The 26,799-nt window shown below is 39.8% G+C and overlaps 1 protein-coding gene across 2 annotated transcripts; it reads left to right on the top strand.

Annotated features, from left to right (window-relative positions):
- The first annotated feature begins 4,285 nt into the window (after window positions 1-4,285).
- LOC103756083 (Y+L amino acid transporter 2-like) lies at window positions 4,286-26,799 on the top strand. Of its 2 annotated transcripts, none has more exons than XM_008922097.3 (10): window positions 4,286-4,697; window positions 11,179-11,696; window positions 14,808-14,933; window positions 18,033-18,177; window positions 19,063-19,186; window positions 19,929-20,032; window positions 20,343-20,439; window positions 21,374-21,523; window positions 23,763-23,946; window positions 24,657-26,799. In XM_008922097.3, exons 2-10 carry the CDS (start codon window positions 11,195-11,197, stop codon window positions 24,746-24,748), a joined length of 1,524 nt encoding a protein of 507 aa, XP_008920345.2. In that variant the 5' UTR covers window positions 4,286-4,697; window positions 11,179-11,194; the 3' UTR covers window positions 24,749-26,799. The 2 variants fall into 2 exon arrangements, with proteins under 2 accessions (XP_008920345.2, XP_017934205.1); XM_018078716.2 differs by lacking the exon at window positions 4,286-4,697 and adding an exon at window positions 10,944-10,998.

Below are 26,799 nucleotides of genomic sequence, written 5' to 3'. Positions count from 1 at the left end.
TCATCGCCCACACAGAAGCAGCCCTGCAGCGTTTAACATCCTGCTTTGCAGACACTACTGAGCTCTTTGGGCTGGAAGTCAGCTTAAAGAAGACAAAAGTTCTCTATCAACCTGCACCTCAGGAAGTTTTCCATCATCCCCATATCACCATTGGCCAATCAGAGCTCAAATCAGTCCAGCAGTTTAATTACCTAGGTAGCCTCATCTCCTCGGATGGTAAGATCGACAGAGAGAGAGACAACAGCTCAGCAAAGGCATATAGTGCTTTTAGAAAACTCCAGAAAAGAGTTTGGAGAAATAAACACTTGAAGAAAAGTACCAAGATCAATCTTTACAGAGCCATAGTGTTGTCTACTCTTTTATATGGATCTGAATCATGGGTCATCTACCGCCACCACCTGCGACTCTTAGAACGCTTCCATCAACGCTGCCTCCATACAATCCTAAACACCCACTGGTCAGATTATGTGACCAATACATCTGTTCTAGAATAAGCAGCAGTCACAAGTATTGAGGCCATGTTGCTGAGAACACAGCTGCGATGGGCAGGGCACGTCTCCAGGATGAAGGACCACTGCCTCCCTAAGATCCTGCTTTATGGTGAACTTGACACTGGCTGCCGCAAGAGAGGAGCCCTGAAGAGAAGATACAAGGACTCCCTGAAACAACATCTCAGCCTTGGTGATATTGGTCAACATAACTGGTCTACTCTGGCCTCAAATCTGGAGGTCTAGAGACACACTATCTTTAACCCTACTTCTTTTGAGAACGCACGCAGTATCACTCTTGAGAAAAGACAACGCAGAAAGAATCATGTCTTGCAGAATATTCCACCTAAGGAGTCTTTCTGCTGTGCCTTTTGCAATCGGACTTGTCTATCTCGTATTGGCCTTTTTAGCCACCGGCGCGCTTGTAACAAACATGGGTAGAGCCCTTCCCAAATCTTCGCTCGCAAAGCCTAGCCATGCATGAATATTCTTATAATAGGGTCTGCATGAGTTGCAAACTTTGTAATTCTTTATTTTAAAAAACATGTAAGAAGGTAAAAGCAGTCCTGCTATGTGTAAAATGCCTTGGCCTGCCAGGTGGCATCTGATGTCTCATGTCTGGGGATCTGCACCTTCTTCCCATTTCCCAACTCATTGAAAGCAACTTCTCCCTTAGAGCAAACAGAGCTTTGTCACAGCAAGATGCCATCCTTCCTAACTCTACATGCCATGCACAGGCTGGCAGACTGATCTGAATTTGTGATTTGTGCTGTTGGACCTTCTCAGTGCTGCTGCAGCCCCTTTGCGGTCACTGGCATCTGTCTGTTCTGCAACCTGTCAGTGAGCCTGCTGCAGCTTTTCTGCCAGAGCCCATGAGCTGCTCTGACCAGAAACCATGTAAGGATGGGTGGGAGAGCCCTGGGGAACAATGGGGTAGATTCCAAAACTATGCTATGCTGTGGTAATTGCCCACCCTCCAGTCTCTTCATAGTGGTGTGGTGGGGAGAAAACAGACATAGAAGATGAGGACCTACTCTAAGACACCTGAGTAAGGGCAAAGAGCATCCTGCTGCTTTCTAAAGGCTTCCCACTGACTCTTGCTTGGTGGTACAAACTAGCTTAGAGTCACTGAATAGTTATAATGATAAATATGGCCTACAGAGTCACATTCAGGAATGGTGCTGCCAGGCTGCTGCAATTGCTGTGGGTTGCTCCCCTTCATGTGCCATCACCCAGAGGTGGCACAGCTGCAGGAAAAGTAATTTTCTACCCCCAGTCCTGAATATGCCCACACCTGTAAGGCTATGAGAGTTCTAACCAAAGTTCAGCCTTCCAAGGAAACCCTGAGGCCACACAGTTGAAAAACTCTACCCAATCTCCCGCTTCTTTTCTTGAACCCTGAGCCTCCCTCTATGAGGGAGTAGAATCATAGAATAGTTTGGACTGTAAGTGACCTCTAAAGGTCACCTAGTCCAACACTTCTGCCATGGTCAGGGACGACATCAACTAAATCATGTTGCTCAGAGTCCCATCTAATCTGACCTTGAACGGATCAGGCATCAGATACCACCTCTTTGGACAACATAAACCTACCCTCTCCAACATGTTAGGCACAGATTTCCTTGAGCGAAATGGGAGAGGAGGCAGCCACAGTTGGGACTTGAAGGATATAGATGAAAACATAAGGAGAATGCTTTGGGGTAGGTATGGGGAAAGGGAGGTGGAAGTTGTGTGCCTGATCCACACAGAATGGGAGAAGGGTGAGTGGAGATGGCAGATGTACGAGTCAACATGAGCCAAAGTCTGACAGTTCTCTTGTTTTACAGTTGTTTCAACAGTATTTTAGTTCTCTTGTTTTACAGTTGTTTTAACAGTATTTTGTACACTCCTCACTTCTTCATAGCAATTCTTAACAGTTTTTCAGCTTTTTCACTCCAAGGGAAAATGCTGCTGATGTTTCAGACTAATAATACAAGCTTTTCTTTGAGTCACAACAGCTTTTTGAAAGCCTTTCAAAATTTGCATGTGGAAATGTCTTTTTACATGTACAAAGGGAAAAATAGAAACATAGGAACACGCATATTAATTTTGCGTTTGTTAGCACTAGATTTCGTACGCCACTTTAGCACCTAGTCACTTAGTAGTGGCTGTTCCTCATGTTCCGCTCCCATACCTGAAGTTAAAATGATTAGTAGAAGTTTCTTGACATGGTCTGTGAGCTATGTTCTGTCCTGCATCAACTTCATGGCAAAGTAAGTGAAGATATGATTTTACCAAGATGGCACAAGTGGTGGCCTTTGTTGGTCATACAGACTCTAGCAGCTAATGGTAGAGGGTGTTTGGCGGTGTGTTTTCAGTCGGGGTTAAGCATAAGTGCATCTGTTGTAGATGAGGACTGTAGGAGCTGGTGCTGCCTGAGCACTAAGGCAGAGGTAAGGAACTGAGGAAAGCTGAGGACTTGGTAGAGGTGCAGCTGAGCTGTTTGCTGCAGCTGGACAATGGTAAGAATGAAGAAGGATCTGGAAATAATTGAAGTAGTCTTGTTTCCAAGACTTGTGCAGAGCATGAAAAGCCTTCCTAAGCAGTAATGGAAGTGTGGGCAGGAAACCAGAAAGTGTCACAGGCTTATTCAGGCAAGAATACCTCACTTTGTTGTTCCATAAGCAAATGTGTGTGTATATGTAACTATAACACACAGAAGAATTGCTATGACCAGTAAGTTGGTACAGGAGAAGCCTCACTGCAGAAGTTCTTGTTAAATCCTGCAAGATTGTAAAAATGAATAAGAAAAACTTGTTACAAAGGCAGTCACATTCACTTCTTTATGTTATCCATCCTGCTTACTTAAAATGTAAGATTAAGTGTAATCCTCCTTGGCAAAGGTACTAGATTTTGTGTTCACAGAAGAAATGTTCAAGAAAGAAATGTTTTTCATGCACAGTGCATGCTTTATGATTGCTCAGTGTTGATTTATGTGCTGTTCCTGTAAATCTGTGGCTAATGTCCAGTAGGATGTATCCACGAGGGTCACACCAATAGTAATATGGGATGCATTCATAAAGAAAACATTGTTTTTCACATTCCAACATGCAGCTTCTACAGAATTAAAGGGCTGAGGCTGCTTCAGGAGGGAGATATGTGAACAATATAAAGGTGGTATGATAACTGAGTCCCTCAGCATAACACACAATCAGAAAACAAGTTTTGTGCCTGAAATCAGAAACAGGACAAACTCAAGTTCAAATTTCAGAGCGAAAGTAATTATGCATTCTTGAAAATATGCATTCTGGGGTTTAGGCTATAGTTTGTTAACATTGCCCTGGCAAAAAAAAATTTAAGATGAGAGGGGCCCAAATTAAGGAACATGGCACTCAGACCCTCTGTTTTTCCAGCAAAGAACAACATCCCTGCAAAGCAATCCTGTTACCAAAACATTTCTTGCTATATTATAATGTACATAACGACAGACTTGCAGGCATCTGGAGTTGTGCAATCTCTTCTGGCAGACTTAGAGAGCTCCCATCCTTCATAGATACAGCAGATTGAAAGCTGTTTATTCAAAATATTTGTCATGCACCTGTTTTTGAGTAGGGTTTTAAGAAAGCACAGCCATTTCTGTGTAAACATTAACTGTATACCTGTCTTGGTCTGTCACGAAAAGCATGTTTGTACAAGATGTTATTTTAAAAAGAAGGAATAGGAGGAGCACTGGCTTACGATAGGAATATTTGTGTTGTTTTTATTATTCCTTTGCGTCACCATGGGTTGCAGAATGGAATGTACAAAATAATGCAGTGCTCCTGCTTGTTTTCTTGTTAGACTGCTGAGGCTCACTGGAGAGACCTCTGTGCTTGAATTCAATTATTTCACTTTCCTGTGTGGATTAGTGATCCACTCTGCTGAAGACCTGTTGTCTGGTGCCTCAACTCCAGTGACTTAAGACTCTTCACCTGCTAGATCAGCTCCTTCCAGATGCCCTTTGGCACATGAGTGCAAATTTTTTGCCTTACTACTGTGTTCTTCATGGAAAAGAAAAATCCAAGATTAGTGCTCTTGCATTCATTAACTTTTTGCTCTGCTCAGAAGACTTTATTTTCTGGATGTTTACTTGTTTCCTTAGATATTGTGCCGTGTACCATACTGGATTTGCAAAAGTATGTCATAGACGGTGCAACACACTGTTTCAGAAGACAAAGCTGAATACATTGGGTAAGTAATTTTTTTCCTTGCTTATTTTTATCTTAGATATTTTTAAAGCTTACTTAATTAAGATCTTAACACCAGATCAGCCTGTTTTGTGTCTTGTGCATCAAGTCATAAATTATTACGAAAGCCACAGATCTATAATTCTGAAGTTAAGAAAAATAATTGAGTTGATAAATATTTAGCAATGCATAGATTAAACTTAAAGAAAATATGTTAAAAAAAGAACAAACCAAAACCCAGAAAAATGTTAGGTTGTTTGAAATGAAATAATACCTATGATTTTCATTTAACTACCACTCTTTGCTGGTCTCCCCTCTCTGAAAGTCTTTCTGATTTGGCAAGTTGTGCCACCAGAATAAACATCTTTGCATAGTGTTAGTAAAAGTCTCATTGTAGCTTTCTGAATCAACAGGAAAGAATTACACTGCATTTGTTTCACATTAACATCTGGCAAAGTGTTGTTCTTGGTTTCAGACGTGGATGAAGGACTTTTATTTTCCCAACCTTCCTTTTGTCTTATTCTATCATAACTTCCTAAGGAATAGAGAGCAGCAGCTGCCTGCTTCTGCCTGCTACTGACCTCAGCTGAGGTTATTTGGAGAAAACACATTACAAGAGAGCCTTTCTTGAAAGCTCTCATTGATTTTAGTCTTCATGCTACTGTAATAAAAATAGCAGCTAGAGAGTGTTAACTTACCCGTCCTGGTGAAACAGACGTGTTTATTTAGAGCACTGGTCTCTTACAGCAGTCTTCTGCTAAAGGAAGCAGGCGTATCACCTACCCTCTGGTAAGCTGCTACCTTCTCCTTTTAATACCTTTCTTAGATTCGGGCTACAGTAGCTTCTCTCTCAGATATCCTCTGTGATTTGCTTTGGGGTGGGAATGCTATGCTGGGGGTAGAGCAAGTCCCTCCTACGGGAAAATCAGTCTATGGCCGTAGTAGTGCATATGGAGCATGTGAAGAAATATTTCATTAAATATTTTTATAAACATGAAATTTGAAAACCAAAAGGAAATATACTTGTTTCCTACTGAGTGGGATATGTTTGCTTCGGATGAGATCAGAGTGGATTTGTTGTTGTTGTTTGGGGGTTTTTTTATTATTATTTCTAAGAGTATTTTATAATGTTTCCTCATAATGCATAATCTTGTTTTGTTTGCTTTCCTCTCTCATTGGAAAATGTTCAACAGTATCCTTTTCCATGAATACTCCCCTTAAGACCTGTTGATGCTCATGCTCAAGAATAGTGTTTTGAAGTTTGATCTACATATTTTTGGTCATGTTGAAAACTGCTAGGTCATCTGATTTCGTGTTCCAGTAGTTATTAATATAAACTTATATGGTTGGGGTTTTTTTTAATTTTTGGTCAATTGGCTACAGGCAGGAAAAAATTGCCCAAAATGTACTTTGAGAAAATAAGAAATTGTTCATGACTTTTAAAATCCTTTCTACACATATATTGATTTCTAATACAAACATAAATAAAATGTGGTAGATTTCAATTTTAAATGTTTTCTTAATCTCACTAATTTCCTAACTGAAACTAGAAAATATTGGGGGTGTATCAGTTTTCTTACCTGGTTTGACTTTGCCTGGTTCACTGATGGCATCATTATTGAGAAATTAGGTGGAGGTAGACAAAAATCACCAAAAGAAAAGGCCATGAAATTAAAGATAAATTTGATGTCTAGCGTGTTCCAACATCTTTGATAGGAGATGACTTTCTAAAATACCTCAGCTTTTAAGGGAATCTACTGAAGGCAACAGTATTTGATCTCTGAGAGACACATTGATTACTAATATTTCTTGAATGAAAAGCTGAGAATTTCAAAATATTCTAGCAAATAGAGGCACCTCAGTCCCTCTGGAAGTCTATGGAGTAGTTTATAAGACTGCTTCATAAGTCTGTAAGTTCCTGTGAAAGTTCATAAGCACCTCCATAACCCCTGACCAAGCCTTGCTGAATCATTTGGCAAAGGTTAATTACCCCCTTGAGAAGAAGGCAGTCATTCTTGAGGCTGAAGACCCCTGAAGAATGGGAAGTGTCTGAGAAAATCCTGCCCTGCCAAACTGGCCCTGCAGTAACTTATGGAAAAACTGTCTTTGATTTCAGCCCTGGTTTTCAGCTACTATCAAACTGTCCCTTCTTCCTTCACTTTTCAATGTGACTTTTGGCAGTGGCTTGACTAAGAAATGACCTATTGAAGATTAGCTGTATGTGGTGTTATTGTTTTCTTTAACTTCTCAGGTGTCAATCTACAAGTTCCTTTCCATTGCTCTTTGCACATACAGCTGGGAGGTAAACAAGAATGCAAAAGATTCAGGACCATTAGGCCTGTCTGTACTCTCAAGGCATTGTGCTTTTTCTCTGAGAGGAAAATTTCCCTCCATTTGTTGAGGGGCCTCCTAAGGAAAAGCATATGCATGCAAACAGGGTTCTAAAGTTCTATAATAGAGATCACTTGCTGATACAAAGCAGAGGCAAGTGTTTGCAGCTGTTTCATTTAGCCTGCTCTGGCCTCTGAGCCACATTGGCAAGTTGATGCCTGTCTGAGTCTCAGATTTCCAGAGAACAGTAGCTCTTTCTGCTTGTCATAGTCCATGGGGACCAAGAAAGTAGGGACCTTCCTTCATGTCAAAAAGCTTTTATGCCCTGCTCTTCAGCCTTCATACTTAAGAGCTACTAAAATACCTGTACTTATATTTTTGATGCCATTCAGTTTTATTATTGCAGTAGGGTTAGCCCTTAAACATTCAAACACGTTAGAGCAGAATGAAAAGGACCTCAGTGTTTTTATTAGTGCATAAATTAAATCTTTCTGTTCTCAGGAAGCTCCTCTGAATGACAGAAGATTCACGGTAAAGATTTCTTACCTATTATAATACAGGATTTAACAACTGAAAATGGCCATCCTCCTGTAAGAAATCAACTTGTTACAGCTCTCACTGTTGTCCCCAGCAAGTAAGCTCTCCCAGACTGTAGTTTTTACTGGCTCTCACTTGGATTCTGTGCACCCTCAAAAGGTGACCTACAAATGCCCAAATGATAGAGAAGAGCTACTGAAGCATTCTTGAACAGCTAGGCTTCTCAGCTTAAACTTTTTGGCACCAGTGAGAGACAGAAGCAGCAGTGGTTAAGGAAAGACTGATTGTGGCACTTGATGCCATGGTCTAGTTGACAATGTGGTGTTAGGTCATGGAGCAGATTCAATGATGGCAGAGGTCTTTTCCAAGCTAATGGGTTCTGTGAATTGAATTGATTCTGTGATAGTCCCCAGAAAGGGAAGATGGTGGCATGAGGATGAAGTAACAGTGATGAGAGTAGGGCAGGACTACAGGCCAGGTTTAGTAGGACCAAAATAGCAGAAGCTATAAATGAGATAAATGGTGAGAATATGGCAACAGACATTGGGCAAATCCTCGAATTGTTTTATTCACTGTCTGGATGTAACAGCACATTTGACAAAAAATATTCTTCTTTTGCTATTATACAAAAAGATCTGTACAGTAGACTATTTCCTATATTCTCCTAATTTTCTTGATAGCATAAAGACTTTGCTGAGCCTTACCGTAGGACAAGTCATGACTTCATTCTAGACCTAGCCTAGCATGAAGACTTGTCCTAGCCTAGCATGAGTCTTGCCTCAGTCAAACAAACCTTGTTTAATTAAGGAAGACATTATCCTAAATAAAGAAATCAGTGACAGCTTCAACATTGTGATGCCACTGAATGAAATTAGTGTACTGTCAAAGCTAATGGGAATACTGTTGTTGGCTTGGGTGGGGAAGGGACAGAGAAAGGCTGTTTAAAATATTTTATTCTAAAATTGCTACTTTCTTTCAGACTTTCAGCTGATATAAATTGGGATAACTTAATTAAAGTGAAGCTACACATTTTGGTTATGGAAACTGAATCTCTTATCCTTTGATTCTCAGGGTATACCTATTTGTGGACTTAGTTCAGGGTATGGTTAAAAGTTTTGCTAATGTGACATCTCTCAAAAGTACAGAGTTTTGAAATGGTTTCATTCACAGTCACTTATTTATAAAAGAAATATTTCCCTACACAGCTCTAGTTACGCATTTTTAGCAATCTGAAATAGTCTTTTGTTAGCACAAGAGATATGAGAAAAATACACAAAACATTGTGTTACTTAAGAAAATAACTTCACCTTTGTGCTGTCATGAAAGCTACAGATCATAATAGTGCTACTAGACTTTAGTAGCATTGCCAGTTTAAATGCTCAAATTCCTTTAGCTACCAGGACTAGGCATCAAAGTTCAGGTCTGATACCACATGCACAAGTTACCTGTACTAGTGACAACCTACCAATTACTTGATGTATCCTTTTTTACATAAAAATGACATTATCTCATTTATTAGTGAGACTTCATTTCAGGAAAACTGATATTCATTGGTTTTGATCACTACTTGCATAGCTCCACATTCACATCACCTGGGGAACAACTGTATTTTAAATTCTCGCAGCATTTGAACTGTACCCACTTAAATATTTGTACATTTTGGCTCACAGGCAAAGCTCACATTTTTTTTTTTAATTCTACAAAAAAAATCCTAGATCAGGCATAAAAAGCACAAGATGATTTTTAACTAGCTCTGCTGACAAAGTGGTATTAATAGAGAGCTCTGCCCAGATTTCTAGCATGCTGCTGTCCTGATGAGCTCTCTGGACAGCTGCCATCACAAGAGGGTTTTCTGCCAACATTTCACATACCCATGGAGACTAAATACTGAGACAGAGGTTCTGGAAGTATTGGCTTGTATTTCAGAGCAGTAGTGTGACTTTTCCCTTCTTTGTGTCACACACAAGGAAACTGGGAATGCTTATCAGGAATTTAAGGGAGATACATGACTGGTGTTTTTGATGCTTGAAATTCCTCCCTGCAAACCAGGATGATGTTTTTTATTTATAGGGGGACAAAATGAGAAGTAAGAGGAGTCACCTCTATGTGTGAGGAGGAGATCAGGAAAAACGTGGGAGACTGCAGTCATGCTTGAACACTTACGTCAAGAGTTAATATTTAACTCTATTCCAGTGTTCCTGCAGTTAAAAAACGTGCCAATGGGATGAGAAAAGCCTTTAGAGAGAGTTTGGCATTTTTTAATATTTAATACTTATCAGGCCTCATTTGTTGTTTAATCAGTTAGGAAACTGAGTTGCATCAAAAAAGCTGGGAAAGAACACAGAATTATGAGATATTCAGGGCTGCTAAAACAGGCGTACTTTACAAAGGAAGCAAACCTTACAGGAAGTTTGGGGAGGGCAGGTTGTTTTAAACTGGCCATTGACCCACACTTTAAAGAAATACATTTGTGAATCAAATGTAATGTATAAATGTAATGCTTAAGCATTTGTAATCAGATGTTTTTTGCCAGTGTTGCATGGATGACCTTTGTTCTATTCAGAGAATTTGGCTTTAGGTCATAGGATTTTGAGGAAGTTTTCTTTGGAAGTGTTTTAGAGTGTGTGTGGAGGTAGGAAGGGAATGAGAAATAAATTTCTGAGACAGGCACCAAAAATTAGCCATTGTTCTAAGCGTTATTATAAGTCAGCAGGACACAAGAACTGAGACAGTCACTGCAGTCCTGGTGTCCTCATCCCTAAGGACCTCAAACTCCAAGCAGTGCAATGTGTGCACAAGGCCAATTATCGATGCAGTTATGCAGTAAGGTCGTTTATCCCAGCTCCCAGCATATTTGGATCTTGCCCTGCGAGCACCAGAGTGGGATGCTTTTACAGTCATGTTTTGTTGAACTCTCTTATACAGAAGTGTTCCAGGGATAGGGTGTTCAAAACTCAATTCATGTGCATGCTAGTGTCTTCTACTGAGAAGTCAAGTGAGGTTAATAACTAAACAAGCTACATTATTCACTGCAGCAGCAATCTCACCTCTAGGAGCAACTAAAACTCTTCTCTTTATGCTCATATTAACATTTCCCTTGTGACATCAGAGGTTTTGAATATCTTTTTCTGTCTTTTCTCTTGTGTTCCTCAGCAGATAGTGTTCAAGTGGATGTGATTTGATGAAACAAATAATAATGAAATAAAGTTCTTTCTGGGATGAGATTAAAATTTAGGGAGAGTATTCCTATAGAGGACACTTCAGCTGTATTAGGACATGTTTCCAGGGGTTCAGTGTCTCCTTCTTCCCTGAAATATCTTCAGTAATGTAACATAAAATTACAATTCAAGACAAATAATAAAAGTGAACTGAGAGTTAACAAAAGCTTCAGGATCTATAACCAAGGAACAGTGGCCTCACATTTATCCATTAAAAAGGTATGGAACAGTGAAAGGTAGTGAACAGAAGTTCACTAATTTGTGTGTTTCCTGAACTGCAAGATAAAAGCAGGCAAAATAATTGTTCTTTGTACTGTTTATACCTTGTGTGCTAATTATCTTATCCATGTCTCTGATGTCATGTGCATTACAGAAGATGTTCTCTCCTCTTGTTTTCAGGTAATGTGATTTGAAGATGCCAGCCCCCTGGCAAATATGCTGTGATAAAAAATCCAGAACTAAGAATGGAAAAGCTGAAATGGACCATATGGCAGAGGCGACTGAAAAAATGCAGATGAAAAAAGAAATCACATTACTAAATGGAGTTTCTTTAATTGTAGGGAATATGATTGGCTCTGGGATATTTGTATCACCCAGAGGTGTTTTAATGTACAGCGCTTCCTATGGACTCTCGCTGCTCATCTGGGCACTTGGTGGGTTATTTTCGCTGTTTGGAGCTTTGTGTTACGTCGAACTGGGAACATCCATTGTGAAGTCTGGAGGCAGTTATGCCTACATCCTGGAAGCATTTGGTGGCATTGTGGCCTTCATCAGACTCTGGTCTTCCTTGCTAATTATCGAACCAACAACTCAGGCAGTGATAGCAATCACATTTGCCAACTATATTGTTCAACCAATTTTTCCTCATTGTGAGCCGCCATATGATGCAGTCAGGTTGATTGCAGCTGCATGTGTATGTAAGTAAAGTTGTGACTGCTGGAAGTTAAGAGCTATAATTGTAGGTGCCCAGGTGAATTTCTATTTCTTTGCCTTCTGTGAAAAATAATTTTTACCTACCTAAAACATGTTGTTAGGAACTAATGATCTTGTATTCAGATGTATTGTATTTGGGGTTGGGATTACTAGAGGGGAGAGGAGAATTACAACAATGTGGCTCAGGGAAGTTATGGCTGCTGATTCAAGATATATGTATCTCTATGGTTCATTGACCTAACTGGCAGCCCACATTTGGTCCATGCTTTCTCTCCCATATTTCTTGCAAATCACAAAAAATGAACATTCATGTGGAATTACAAATACTCTGCCTAACAGCATTGTCTGTAGAGAAGTTGTGTAGTGTAGTCAGACACTCCACAAGCTCCAGTCCACTTCATCTTGACTGTATGTCTTGGGTGAGCACAGGGATAAGCAAAGCCATCCTCCAGTAAGTAGACTGTACTCAGATTCTGTTCTTATAAACATGGATTTTCAAACTAGGGTGTGTGTTCCTTTGAACCTGTGCTGTAGCTTGTGCTTTTAAAAATGGTTTTAAATTGTACAGCTCAACAAAACTTCCAAAAAAGATAGGTAGTTTTAATTTAAGATAAAATAATGTATACTGACAATTCTGGAAAAGTGTTTTCTCTGTAGCCCTGACACACTAGTGTGGTGCAGGGGAAGTTCACCTCTAAAAAAAAGGTCCATGGTATAAGTTGAGGCCATCATGGCAACTCAGCAGTCTAAAAAGTAACTAACCCTGTTCCAAATTACTTTATCAGCTGAAATTCTGCACTTGCACAGGAAGGCAGTTATTTATTAGATCAAAATTTCTTTCCTCGGTGTTCTATGTAGCCCTCATGAAACCCTAACACTTAGGAATAGTCTTCAAATGCTGACGTTTCTCTAATGTTTCACTTTTCTTAGTTATTCTTACTGTAGTCTTGATGTGAATCAACTGTGTGCTCTCTGGTACCTCTGATTTCTGAGCTGACTTACGTGTGTTCAGATTCCTCAAGTGATCATGAATCTGATCTTCTCTAACAGTGGGAGGGACTTCGCTCCTATTGACTAAATCCCTAAAGAGCTGGAAGTTTGCTTTCCTAAAATTCAGGGTCCTGACTTAACTCTTTACCTGACACATATCCCTCATGCGAACTCCACCAATGCATGATCACTGCAGCCCAGGCTGCCCCCAATCTTGATGTCCCCAATTCACTCACTTATCTTGGTGACTGTCAGGTCAAGTATCACATCCCATCTGGTAGGGCTGTCTGTTGCCTGGCTTATGATGTTACCCTCCATGCATTCCAGGAGTCTCCTGGATTGCCTACAGCTCATGTTGCTGCTTTCTCAGCAGATGTTGGGGTGGTTGAAGTCCCCCAGCAGGACAAGAATGCCTACAGGAGTGCAATGCCTCCTGTAGCTGGAGCAAGAAGGCTTTGTGATAGGCTCCCCTCGATGGCAGGTGGTCTGTAGCAGACAGCAGCCACAAGGTTCCTTTTGTTGCCTCAGTCTCTGATTCTTACCCTTAAGCTTTCAACCTGTTTTTGGCTATTTTTCAGACAGCTCTTCACACACTATCCATTTCTTGATGTAGAGGACAACCTCTCTTCCTCTACAGACTTTACTAGAGCAAGGTTAGTCATTCTATACAGACATGTTTAAAATTATAATTGAACATGACACTAGGCATGAACAACCATTGTATAATCTATTAAGTCTTTTTGTTACCAAAATAAAGATAAAAAATTTTGTGATATGAAGGATATAAAGAATTTTTACCTTTTGTATGTGTCACATTAAAAGGGGCAGAAAAGAATAATTTTCTGTCCAACCTGTCTTAATTTATTTTTTGTCTATTAGTGTCTCCCCCAGGAGATCAAAGCCTTTTAATGTCCAAAACAGTCTGTTAGTGTCTCACTTAATGAGACCATTCGCTTAACAGATTTGCTGAGATGGACAGAACATTTGATACCTTTTTATATAAGGACTACACCTAATAGTGACGGAAAAACCCCTCAGCAGGTTTCTCCTGTGAGTTATTTGGCTGTCGAGAAAACCATCAGCACCTAAAAACAGTCTATCTAACAGTTCATGAAATAACATCTTTATTAATACAAATTTGTGACAATTTATTGTGTCTGGAATAGGGTCTAACTGCAAAAATTACACTTAAACTATATAGTAATAATAATAAAAAGCATAGGCACACGTGCTAAAGCAAAAGCAGCTTACAAAGAAGTAAAACAACTTACACTGAATACTAATGCTGCAAAACCTAAGCAGAAACTCTAAAGCAAAAGCCACTTACAAACTTAAAGGAAAAACTAAAAATACTATGCAGCAAAATTAAGCTCTAGTTATTTAGAAGCAAGTAATTAGCATGCATAAGATACATCTCACCTTCCAGGTGTCCCCAGAAGTGGAAGGAGAAAGGGTAACTTAGTTACCTCTGCAGAGTTAATGGAATTTCTCCCCCATTTTTGCTTAGGTCCAATCTATTTTTATACCTTTTTTCTTTAGGCAGTTTTAGTGGTGGTAGTCAATAAACTAATTTTGAGGTGATAGCCAGATGACATAGGCTCAAGGGTCATCTTCCTGTGTTTCTGTCTGGCAGAATGCTTTGGAAAAAAGGCCTGCTATCTCCATATCACTCCTTTCTTAGTTAAATCCTCTTATCACTTTCTGGGAATGTCTTCCCAGGTGCTGGAGTTTCCTGGGAAGCCACCAGGAGACTTTTTTCTCCGTTTGTGTGGCCTTTCTATCACCTTGCAGCATGTGAGCAACTCTGTTGACTTCAATAAAGTTTAAATATTATCTAAAAGTAGCAAGAGTTAGTCCTAAAATTCAAAACCCAGTGTGTTTCGTCTTACCTACTCTCATGAAAACAGAATCTTTCAGAAAACCATTGTGTAAATCTTAAACCAGGTATTTCATCTTAACAAATGTAGGTGGTCCTGAAGGGGTGAAATTTGAGTCAATTTTACTCCTTGAAAGAGGGGTGGCATCTAGAAGGGTGAATTTAAAATATAACTTCAATGATGTAAAACATCCAGTGCTCCTTTCATGCATATTTTTCTTCTCTGCAGGTTCCTTAACATTTATTAATTGTGTTAATGTGAAGTGGGGAACCCGTGTGCAAGATGTTTTCACATATGCAAAAGTTATGGCTCTTATCTTGGTGATATCTGTTGGCCTTTATAAAATTGGTAAAGGTAAGAATAAATTGCACTTACTTGAATTCTATGAAACGAACCATAAATGAGTTTCAAAATCCATGCAGAGAAATCAGACTTCTTAAGACCTATGTATGAAGCCTTGTTTATTCTGGAAAAAAAAAAGTCTGCCATAGGAAGATCAGAGGATTTTTATGGCTTGTTAAGCAATAGGGGGTTAGTTATTCTTCTATCCATTGACAGCCAAGTCCTGTGTTGCTTGGAACAGCAAACAGCAACTGCTAACTAGTTTAAAGTCAGCCTCAGTGTCTCTGACTCATGCATTGCTACCTATCCTGTGACAGGACAGCACAACAGAGTTTGCATTGCTCCTCACACCTCCCCCCACCACCACACTCCCCCAGCCCCCACACACAGCCCTGCCCCAGAGCACCCTGCCAGGGGAGGGGACCAGGGAGGGGGTAAATCATTGGTGGGATCTGTGGGAGGGCATGGTTGTTCAACAAGGGAGAAGACTGTAATAGTGCAGTTCTGTGAATCACTGTGGCATTGTGTTAATATAAGGCATCACAGGACAGATGAGCCACCTCCTATCAGCAGTAACTGGGCTGAACTGAATGCACTGAAAAGCTGGAGAGTAGTTTATTCCAGTAATACATCTGATCTTTGTATATGACAATAGATCTGATTTTATTAATTTGGGCCTGTGGTACAGTGAAGTCTCTTCGAATTCTAGCTCTGCTGCTTAGGTTACTAAGGTTTCTTCATTTTAATTTCCTTTGAAATTCTTAAATTGTATCTTTATTCAGTTGAAATAAAAATGGTTTCCCCTTCTCAGTTTAGGAATTATCTTTTTCTCCTGCTAAACTAGCTTATATACCTAATGAGCATGCTTGCTTTTCCATGTTTGCTGGCCTTTCCTTGGCTGCAGTTGTACCAGCTGTTCCACTCTAAAGCTACACCAGATTTTGAGAAGGCTTTTTTGTTTAGTCATTATCTGTGCATGTCAGTTGTCACTGGTTGGTTCAAGTCTAAAGAATCCTAGAAACTGAACCCAGTCCTAAGGGCAGGAACATCAAGATGAAGAAAAACATTGCTTAAGGGCCAAGTTGTGTGAAGGAGTAGTTCCCTTCATAAAACTGCTGCAGTTTTACAAATGTGTGAGTCTGTGATGTCACCTCTGTATCAGCTTTGCCACTGCTCTCAAATCATCTCCTTCAAAATTCCCAGCCTGCTGTAGTGTGCTTTTTGGCCCAGGGACTGTTCCCTCTGGTCCCACATCCACACAGCCCACTGTGTTTCATCTGCATTGCTTTGAGGGGTCAGGGAGGGTAAAAGTGGAAAGGAAACATGATTGCGAGGAACACAAAATGCTGAGAGCTTTTAGTGGTAGTAAAGGTCTCATCTCTGCTTTGTTTAAGCAGAACCAAGCACTTAAATACAGGAAGAACAGGGAGGAGGAATGATGTAGACTTCTGGAGGAAGCCGTGATCAGGTCGATGACTCTTTTAAACTCAGCAACTGTTTTAATGATGTTTTAGCCCTGCTGTATTCCTTCTTTATGAAGTGCTTGGATACACTTCTTAGGTTAAAAGACTCTCAATGTATCTGAATTTGAATATCAGCTATCTTTAAAAAAAAAAACAACCTTGCAACCATTTTCTTCCTCAAAGTGTGTGTACATCTCATAACTTCCTTTCTTTGGTTTGAACAGTCTCCTGGTAGTGACTGCTTCAAGGACTGAATTGCCAGAGGGCGAAGTGCTTCAATTTTACAATAAAGGCCTTACTTCCTTTCCTAATTGGGTTTTCAGCATGTTTCTGTCTTCCTTAATATTTAACCCACTTCCATTTCCATTAGGTAGTTGACTTTCCTTCTGCAAACTGAGTAAGGCCTTTCTTCCCCTTTTCAGAATGGCAGTGAAGGCTCACGCAGTTTCATTAACATTTCATCTATTTTGCAGCATTCTACAGGTTTGTCATCTCAACTGATTGTGCTAAATTAGAGGATAATTTTGACAGGAAAGATATTTTAAGTCTTGTCTCTTAATTTTGGGAAACACCTTTATGGGGCAGAGCATCCCACTGAGAACCATGCCTCCAGGAGGTCCCACTCCAGTGGCCACTGACTCACCTGGTGAAAACTAAAGTATAACTATTAGGAAGAAATATGAGACAGATTCAGGAACTGAAACAGGGTTTCTCCAGTACCTCTGCCTGGCTGACAGTGTACTGCACGCCCTCAGTATTGTTCCCTCCTTCAGTAGACTTGTCAGTAATGCCATGAGATGAAGACTCCATGAATTCTGGTCAAATTACACAAGTCATCCAAATAACAAACATGGGAAAATTTGTTCTACTCTCTCCCTGTACAAGTCTAGTTCTCTGAATGTCTGACAGAAATTCTCCTGTTTGTCAATTAAAAATGTAAGCTGTGCACTTTTAGATATAGTAATAAAACCTTGATGCAAGGGGATTTTATTTCCTTTTGGTTAGCTGAGACTTTCAGTGTATCACAGACTCACAGAATATGCTGAGTTAGAAGGGCCCCACAAGGACCATTTAGTCCAACTCCTGGCCCTGCGCAGGACAGCCCCAAGAGTCACACCATGTGACTGAGAGTATCATCCAAACGCTTCTTGAACTTCAACAGGCTTGGTGCTGTGACCACTTCCCTGGGGAGCCTGGTGCAGTGCCCAACCACCCTCTGAGTGAAGAACCTTTTTCTAATATCCAACCTAAACCTCCCCTGACACAACTTCAGGCCATTCCCTTGGATCCTGTCACTGGTCACCATAGAGAAGAGATGAGTGTCTGTCCCTCCTCCTCCCTTTATGAGGAAGTTGTAACTGCAATGAGGTCTCCCCTCAGACTCCTCCAGGCTGAACAGACCAAGTGACGTCAGTCACTCCTCAAACAGCTTCCCCTCAAGGCCCTGATTCACCATCTTTGTTGCCCTCAATATCTTTTTTATATTGTGGTGCCCAAAACTGCACACAATATTCACGGTGAGGCTGCACCAGTGCAGAGCAGAGCAAGACAATCCCCTCCTTTGACCGGCTGGCGATGCTTTGCCTGATGCACCCTAAGTCGTAATCCTTGAAACGTAACAGGCAATTGGCGCCTGCCGTTTGTACAGGGGAAACAGAAAACCTGAGAGCTCCGTTCGAGGGCTCAGCAACCAACCCAGGGATGATCGCCCTGGCTCTCTACTCTGCCCTCTTCTCCTACTCAGGATGGGACACGCTCAACTACGTCACTGAGGAAATGCAGAACCCCGAGAGGTAAACATACGGTTTTGCTTTGAATATCTGATGGGTGATGGCAGGGCAAGCCACTCTGTATTTGTTTCTGATTGGAAACTAGTCAAACTATTTTCTCTGCAAAATCCTTGTTCTTTTCAAACAAAGGAATGAGAACTCTTTCTGGTTATTGTGCTCAGTCATCAGTTGTATTGCACTAATAAATCACTTACCTTTACATATTTTACACCGCACACTTCAGACTAGAATTTTTCAATGGGGAGAACAAACCCCTGCTGAAAGCAGGGAAAAGCGTGGATCTGTATAGCCCTCTAAAATTCCCTACTTCTTTTCAGTTGGACAGAACAATTATTTTCCCAGGACTGGTTTTGCCACCGGTAGAGTAAGACTGTGTCAGGTTTATGACTTTTATAAGCTAATCTTCAGCACTACTGTTTGTGGGCAAATACCATCTCCTCCCCTCTGTAGGGATGTCAGCCCTGTGGGAGTTGTATGTGTCACCTACTCAAGCTGATATAGTCCAGCTGGTCTTGGGACATGCATAGGTTATAAGTCAGGAAAAAATGCCACAGTCAAGAAAATACCTAAGTGTGAATTTAAATTTCATTGTTTAGGTGCTCTCTTAAATTGCTTCATATAAAAGACAGTATATTAAATTTACATGTATGAGTACATTTTCTTTTTCTCTAAACCTTGTGACAGACCCACAAGCAACAAACTAAGCTGCTTATGGAATTGCTCCACACATGGCTGCATATTATTTTGTAACCCTGTGATTACAAAATGATGGATTACAAGCTGTGGTGGAGGTATCCACTGACAAATGTTTGAATCTGGAAATAATCTTCTATTTAAGTCTTTCTTATTTAAAGAATATGAAGTAATTTTTCCATTTTCCTTTTACAGGAATCTACCTCTTTCTATTGCAATTTCAATGCCTATTGTGGCTATTATTTACTTGTTGACTAATATAGCGTACTACGTAGTGTTGGACATGTCAGATCTGCTCACAAGTGATGCAGTGGCTGTGGTAAGTTGGGAAAAATAACTAAAACAAAAGACACTGCAGAAAAATCTCAGGTAGCATACTTCTTGGCAAATTGAAATAACAACAGTTGAAATAATTTCACGCTGAACGCTTCTGCTTTGGTTAAAACACTTTTTTCCATGTAAGAGTACCAGTGTATTAGAAGGTGCATGTCAAGAATGTATCCAATAAATCTGCTCTTGAAAAATCCTCTTGTATACTCTGTAAATCATGCTCTTAACAGTACATCATTAGAAGGATGCTTTTGCCAGGATCAGACAGAGAAAGAGCTATAGAAAGTCTGAGTAGTTGGAGAACCAAGGTTTTTTGTTATCATTCTAATGTGCAGTGTGTAATGCAGACCCACAGCAATATTTTCAACACAAAAATATTACTGAAATGCTTTCTTAAAACCTTATTAATATTATACAGAAGTAAAATGAAAATTCACGGATTATTACAGCTGGGATTTGTCAGAATAGATTAAAGCCAATACATCTTCTTTTCCCTTATTGACTTGATCTACACTTAGAATTTTTTTTAATCTTTTTTTAATATAGCTACCATTTTTATTTTGATACTGATCAGCTTTTCCAAATTCTAACTTCCCAAATCATTATTGGGTGTCATAAGAAAGCATGGGCTATGACACGACATTTGGGATGGTGTGTTTTCATGAGTTTCACAGGATTGTCCATATGCTTAACGTAATACGCCTCACCGCTATTTTCGTCTTCTGTTACAGACATTTGGCAATGAAACCCTTAGTCATGCTAAGTGGATAATTCCTATAGCAGTGGCCATGTCTTGCTATAGTGGTTTAAACTCGTCAATTATCGCAGCATCTCGGTATGAAATACAAGATTTATTTTAAATAATTGAATAGGAATAATTTGTTATTAACCTGCATTCTTTATTACTGCATGGGAGAAGTGATACAGTTAATTTTTGCCATGTCAAGTTGTTTATTTATGATGGAGGAGTTGTTACGATCCCATAGGTCTTCTCATGACCAGCACCATTTGATAAACTAAAGCCACTTGAGATGAGAGCAGCATGTATGGCAGAGTAATGAAAGAATTATTTCTTTGTTTTGTCAGAAAGCAACAAGCTATTCCTTGGCTCTCTGTCTGGTTGAGTTTTCTTATTTGTTTTTTAGGCTTTTTTATGTTGGAGCCAGGGAAGGACACCTCCCTGTCAGCCTGAGCTTGATTCATATAAAGTGCTTCACACCAGTCCCTGCTCTCCTCTTCAATGTAAGTAACAGCCCAGCCTTGAGCAGGCAGGGTTCAGACCCAGGGGTAAAACACCTCACTGCTGCCCAGTGCTCTCACAGGCATCTCCTGTGCTGGACACATCTTCTGAAAATGTCCAAAAGTCACTGAAGGGGTGGGGATGGTGTTATTTTGCCTGATAGGGTTTTTTTCAGTGGAAAGAGAATGGCTTGATTCACTTGCCAAACAATATTAGTGAGAAGTACAATACCATTACTGAGAAAACAAAGAATGGCTAAATATGTAATGGTATAGACAGGAGCTGTTTAAGTCTGTTTAAGGCTTTATGTGAGCTTTCAGTGTCACTGGAGGAAAATATAGCAGGAACATCTCTCAGATCCTGCCATAGACTCATATTCTATGGCTCTAGTTATAACAGAAGTGACAAAGCACCTAAAATTAAATTTCTACCATTGGATGCCTATTGCCATTTCCTGCTGTCACTATATAAATGAGTCTTGTGACACAAAATTGAGGAACGAAAAGTTATAGAATTGGTGTAAATGGTTTTCATAAATAAAAAAACTTTGCTTTCAAACTGAAGCCAACCATAACAGCAGAGTAAGCCTCTACATACTGAGAGCTTCTTGGTAACCTTCTCCATACTGCAGCAGAGTCTGGGACTCCTCACCTGGCCTTCTTGGGAGAGTTGCCTACTGGTGCTGAAACATAACTTCACAGACTCAACACCTTTTCAGCCAAATGTGTTATTTAACACAGCCAAAATGCTATGTTTAACAAAGAGATGCCAGCATGTTTCACACAGCATATTTGGAGATTTCTCAAGAGTTTCAGTACATCTTTCTTGCGAGGACTTGATCTCCTAAGTCCAGACAAATATGTTGGAAACAGACCAGTTTATAATTTTACTCTCTTTATTTTCACATTAAATGTTCTTTGCTTTTATTATCTCTAGGGCTTAATGACTTTGCTTTATCTCCTTGTGGAAGATGTTTTCCTCCTCATTAATTACTACTGCTTCAACTACTGGCTCTTTGTGGGTCTGTCTATTGCAGGACTAATATATTTGAGATATACTCAGCCACATAGACCACGACCTATTAAAGTAAGTAAACAAGAGAGGAACCAAGCCCTAAAAGCGAGCTAATGCACGCATTTATGTGATCTTTAATACCACAACCACAACATTACCAGTTACATCATAGGCTATTTATAAGCCATAGAAATTCTTACAAAATAGAAGATGAAGGAGCAAAACCAATTTGAGTTTCCACAAGAACCTCTGTTGCGGTACTTTTGCTGTTATATTTACCATTTGGTTTTCTTTCATTCAAACTGATAAATATTTTTATTTCAAAATAAATAATAAATAAATAAATATCTGGGGTTCTTAGCCTGTGCTGGAAGAATAGCAGACCTCAGAAGAGCTAGTGATGGAGGCTCCAGAGAGGTTAACACTCTGATCAAACTTACATGATTTAACAAACTCAGTAAAATCCCTCCAAAGCCCATAAATGTCCACAATTCTCACACAGAAGTTCGAAAGCTCACATAGAAGTTCAAAAGCTTAAATAGTCAAATATATTTTGATTGTTCCCTCCCATTGCATAGTGGTCATAGACAGCAAAATGCAAGTTTAATGATTAGAAGAGCATTTAATTATCAGTTAGGAGAGGGAGACAGCACCGAAACAGTCTAAAACTTGTTTCTAGTTTTAATCCAATGGTTGTCCAGGAGGCAAGGATGGAAACACACAGCTTCCCGAAGGCACATAAAACCATGCACTGGCTCCTGTTTGTTGTCTCCATGACCTGCATTTTGACTCTGCATTAATACAGTAAAAATTAAGAGAATTATAAATTCACACTCAACCTAAACATATATTCCTTATCACTCTCTCTTGCTACTCCTGCATCATTTTTACGAACACTTTTTTTTACATTTAAGTGTAACATCCTTATTAATTAAAAAAAAAAAAGTGGTTCAAACAACTAAGAGCCTACTGCTGGAAAAGTTTCCAGTCTTCCAGAGCAGACCAAATTTTTCTGAAGCATGTTCACATTTAATTTTCATACTATCCCCCAGACTATGTGGAAGATAAAGATTAAATCTTGCCTTAGTGGTAGTTTTGTTTCTGATTCTACTAAAACAAGGATTACAGTCAGATTATAGATAATGACTGTTTAATTCCTGTCAGCATTTGCCATCTTAGTCAACACCACACCACCATATACACTTTTTCCTATTCTGAAATGTAGCAACTTACATTTTTAACCTTTATAAGCAAAGAGAAGTAATTATACCAGTGAATTCTCAGAAGCTTCAGCTAGTATTCAAATGTCAACTCCTGGACTCTTGAGAAGGTTCACTACCCCAGACAGTGAAAAAAAATTTAGTGAAAAATAAATTCATGAAGAGGTTATTGCAACTTCCATAGAATCATAGGGAATGTTAAGGGTTGAAAAGGACCTTAAAGATCATCTAGTCCCAACAACCCCTGCCATGGCCGGGGGCACCCCTCACTAGACCGGGTTGCTCAAGGGCTTATCCAGCCTGGCTTTGAACGCTGGTCACCCACAACCTTCCTGGGCAACCTGTTCCAGTGTCTCACCACCCTCACAGTAAAGAATTTCTTTCTAATATCTAGTCTAAATTTCCCCACTTTCAGTTTGTACCCATTTGTACCCATTACTCCTTGTTCTATTGCTGCAGTTCCTGACAAAGTGTCCCTCTCCAACTTCCCTGTAGGCCCCCTTCACATACTGGAAGGTTACTATCAGGTCTCCACTCAACCTTCTCTTCTCCAGGCTGAACAGCCCCAACTTTCTCAGCCTGTCTTCATAGGGAAGGTGTTCCAATCATCTTACCAACTTCATGGCCCAACTTTCCTTATTTGTGGTATAATATCTGTTAAATGCCCACACAAAAGGGTTGTAGATCAGTCCATTAGTTCTATAGCACCAAGATGGTCATTGAAAGTCTAGCTGAGTTAGTTCCAAATCAAAATTACCCTTAAAAATTTGCAACTGAAGTTAGAGGGAAAACTACCTATTACTGCTCAGTTTGAAAGCACTGCTTTCAAAGGTTGATCTTTTACTAATTGAAAGGAACTGAGCTTGTGCAGGCCTGAAAAAAAAAATGGTCAGATAGGTGTGGTATAAGAGGTTCTCAGCAGTGCTCTTTGCTAGCTTACAAAAGCTAACAAATTGTGCTGACTGTAAACAGTCAAAAGATTCAGTACATTTATTATTGACATGTCTAACTTCAATCTGCAAAGCTTGGCATTTTTGTAATAGAGTATTTATTTGCATCTTTTAATTATTTTTTTTTTTTTGTCTCCACAGCTTAGCCTCTTCTTCCCTATAGTATACTGTTTATGTTCCCTTTTCCTGGTCTTAGTTCCTCTCTACAGTGACACAATCAATTCCCTTATTGGTGTTGGTATTGCCCTCTCAGGCATTCCTGCATATTATTTGGGAGTCTATCTGCCAGTTGAAAAACGACCCAAATGTCTACAGTGGCTCTCTGGTAAGCAAGATCATCCTGTCCTACTCACTGTGACAAAACCTTGGTCAGAAGAAAGAAAGAATAATTTTTCTTAAAGTCCTTTTTCTTTATCTAGTTTTGCTATGCTTTTGGATGTGGCATGTCATCTGCTTCATCACATGGTCTTGAAAACAAAGCCATGCATACTTGTACTAACCGGTTCAATATGCGGATGTTATATGATCATCTGATACCTGTGGTGTTGAGCTATTTCAATATGTTGGCTCAATAAAAGCCGTGTAGGATTGTGAATACTAAATGAGTGCTTTTTAATACCCTGGAAGGCAGATATACCAGGACACCGTTGCTTCCCTTTCTATCCAAGGAATGGAACATCGAAGTCAGAGGAGTCCATGAATTTTCATAAACAGTGAAATAATTAATTATTGACCTGAAGGGTATTGACTCCTCAAATTCAGGCAGTCTTGAAAAGCAAAACTTTAATGTTTTTATTCACTTTGAACTCATCTATCATTCTGACAATTCAATAAAAATGTTGATGAAAGTCTGATTAAACAAGACTTTCAGTTTAATTACTGAACTTTTCTTATTTATCTGCAACATGATTAATTCAATTGAATCAGGTGTTTTAAGATTTTCCTAATATCATTGTAATGCTTTCAAATCCTCAAAATCGATATTTTTGTCTAAGATCTAATATAACTTTGTCTTTTTCATTTTTACTATTGCAGCTACAACAACAAAGTATTTTCAGATGCTCTTCTACTGTGCTCTGTCAGACCTGGACATAGATGTGGAACCTACAGCAGCTAAGAGTAAATAGAGTTGCCTTGACATTGAGAGTTGGGCCATGACATCTCCTCCTTGGAGCAATTTTTATCATCTGAAGTTCTCCCCATGTGTTCAGTCATACTAAAGCACTAATCACTGTACTGTGCATCAGTTTGATGTCAATTAAGTTTTGCTTGTTAGCAAATTAGACTAATTCAGTCTTCTGAAATGGAAAAGACAATAACTGTTAAAAAAAAAAAAGCTGTCAGCCTTGCAACCTAGAACACAAAAACAGGTGCTCCAGCTGAAATATGGTTTGTTGATATGCAGTGCCATTCGTAATCCTTGTTGGCAAGTCATAGTTCCTTTCTGTATTTATATTTGCATGTAACCTACATTGTTTCTAATTTGAATTTCATCATTCCTCTTCAACTAAGGTAGTTTAAGCTTATACAGGTCCCTGTAGCTTGTAGAATTATCGTGTTTCATTGTTGTCTGCTCAGAGAAAGAGCAATGGAATAGGCAATTGTTGCTACTTACACCTCTCTTCATTCCCATCTCACACTATAAGGTCACCTGCAGGATTGTAATTTCATGCATCTCCAACATTGTGTTTGCTGATAGGGCTCCTATGAAATCTACTATTTGCGTTTCAAAGCCATCTGCAGTGGCAGCTTCCTTTCGGCAAGGTTTTCTTTCGATACAAAGTATGAACAATGAAAAAGCAATTAATTAAGGTAAACGTGAAGATATTAGAGATGCATGTTTTGCTTTTTGGAAGCCACTGTTTTCGAGCACTAAAATCAGTTAGGTATCACACCTACAAAACAGAAAGAGAAAAGAAGACCTGGGATGTAGCTGCAGCTCAGAACATGCCCATGTACTCTTCACACACAACACGTCTCTGTCACAGTATAGAACCACTGTGCTCCTGCTCTATGACTGTACAGAAATATTGCATTTTCACTCCATGTCTTACGAAGCGCTGGTTAGTGACAGAGCTGTGGTCCCAGACTGTATCAGGGCACAGGGACAGTACAAACCCTACAAGCCGGTACCAAACTAAACATGACAGTCTTTGCCTCCACGGAGTTCAGTCATGCTTGATGCTGAGCCACGTGTCACACCAAGACACCTGAGGTCATGTCTCAGGTGGTAACAGATAGCAGCATTACAGGTAGTGTAATAAGGGTATGGACTAAGACCACGTCCATACAAAATTCTGAGCTGAGAAACTTCTTTTGTTGTCTGTTCTTTGCTAAAATCTGTTTTTCTTTGTATCTGTGTATCAGGTTTGGCTGAGATGGAGTTCATTTTCCCCAGAGCAGCCCCCACAGTGCTGTACTTTGCATTGGTAGCTAGAAACATGTTGATAACACACCTGTGTTTTGGCTACTGCTGAGCACAGCGGCAGCACTGTCTCCCCAGCATTCCACCCCACATCAGTAGGCTGGAGGTGGGCAGGATCTTGGGAGTGGACACAGCTAGAATAGCTGACCCAAATTGACCAAAAGGATATTCCATACCATGTGACATAAGCTCAGATATAAAAGCTAAGAAAAGAAGCAGGAAAGGGGGGCATTAGTTATTTACAAAGTTTGCCTTCCAGAGCAACTGCTATGTGTGCTGAAGTTCTGCTTCCCAGGAAGTGGCCGGACATCACTTGCTGATGGGAAGTAGAGGATAAAATTATTTTTCTCACTCTTTGCTTGTGCACATTTGCTTTAGCAAACTGCTTTATCTCAACTTTCAAGTTATTTTCCATCTTATTTTCTCTCCCATGTCCAGCTGAGAAGGGGGAGTGATAGAGCAACTTGCTAGGCACCTGGCATCCAGCCAAGGTCAACCCACCACAGCCTGTTAAATTTCTGGGTATGACCCACAAGCCTTCACTTTCTTTCTGGACAGAAGGAAAGCAGTAGTCAGATGCAAGGTCATAAATGTAAATAAAGTCATTGAAATTCTCCATGGACACTGGAATCTCAGATATGTTAATGTGTTCGTTGATTTTTCACTTCTTACAAATAATACATGTAAGTTATTGCCAAATATCTAAAGTAAGTCATAGATGTTGCAAGTGTTTAAACAAATAAACTTTTGAGC

This window comes from Manacus vitellinus, unplaced genomic scaffold, assembly GCF_001715985.3.
Source record: "Manacus vitellinus isolate BGI_N305 unplaced genomic scaffold, ASM171598v3 scaffold_1_pilon, whole genome shotgun sequence".
NCBI lineage: Eukaryota > Metazoa > Chordata > Aves > Passeriformes > Pipridae > Manacus > Manacus vitellinus.
The sequence above is the reverse complement of the archived record's forward strand: the minus strand, read 5'-3'. Positions and strand labels throughout refer to the sequence as shown.

Bases quoted from the DNA above. Each gene is read 5' to 3' on its own strand.
- LOC103756083 (XM_008922097.3), top strand. From the start codon at position 11,195: ATGCCAGCCCCCTGGCAAATATGCTGTGATAAAAAATCCAGAACTAAG. The intron at 14,934-18,032 runs GTAAGAATAAAT...CCGTTTGTACAG, and splicing joins CCTTTATAAAATTGGTAAAG to GGGAAACAGAAAACCTGAGA. The intron at 18,178-19,062 runs GTAAACATACGG...TTCCTTTTACAG, and splicing joins GAAATGCAGAACCCCGAGAG to GAATCTACCTCTTTCTATTG.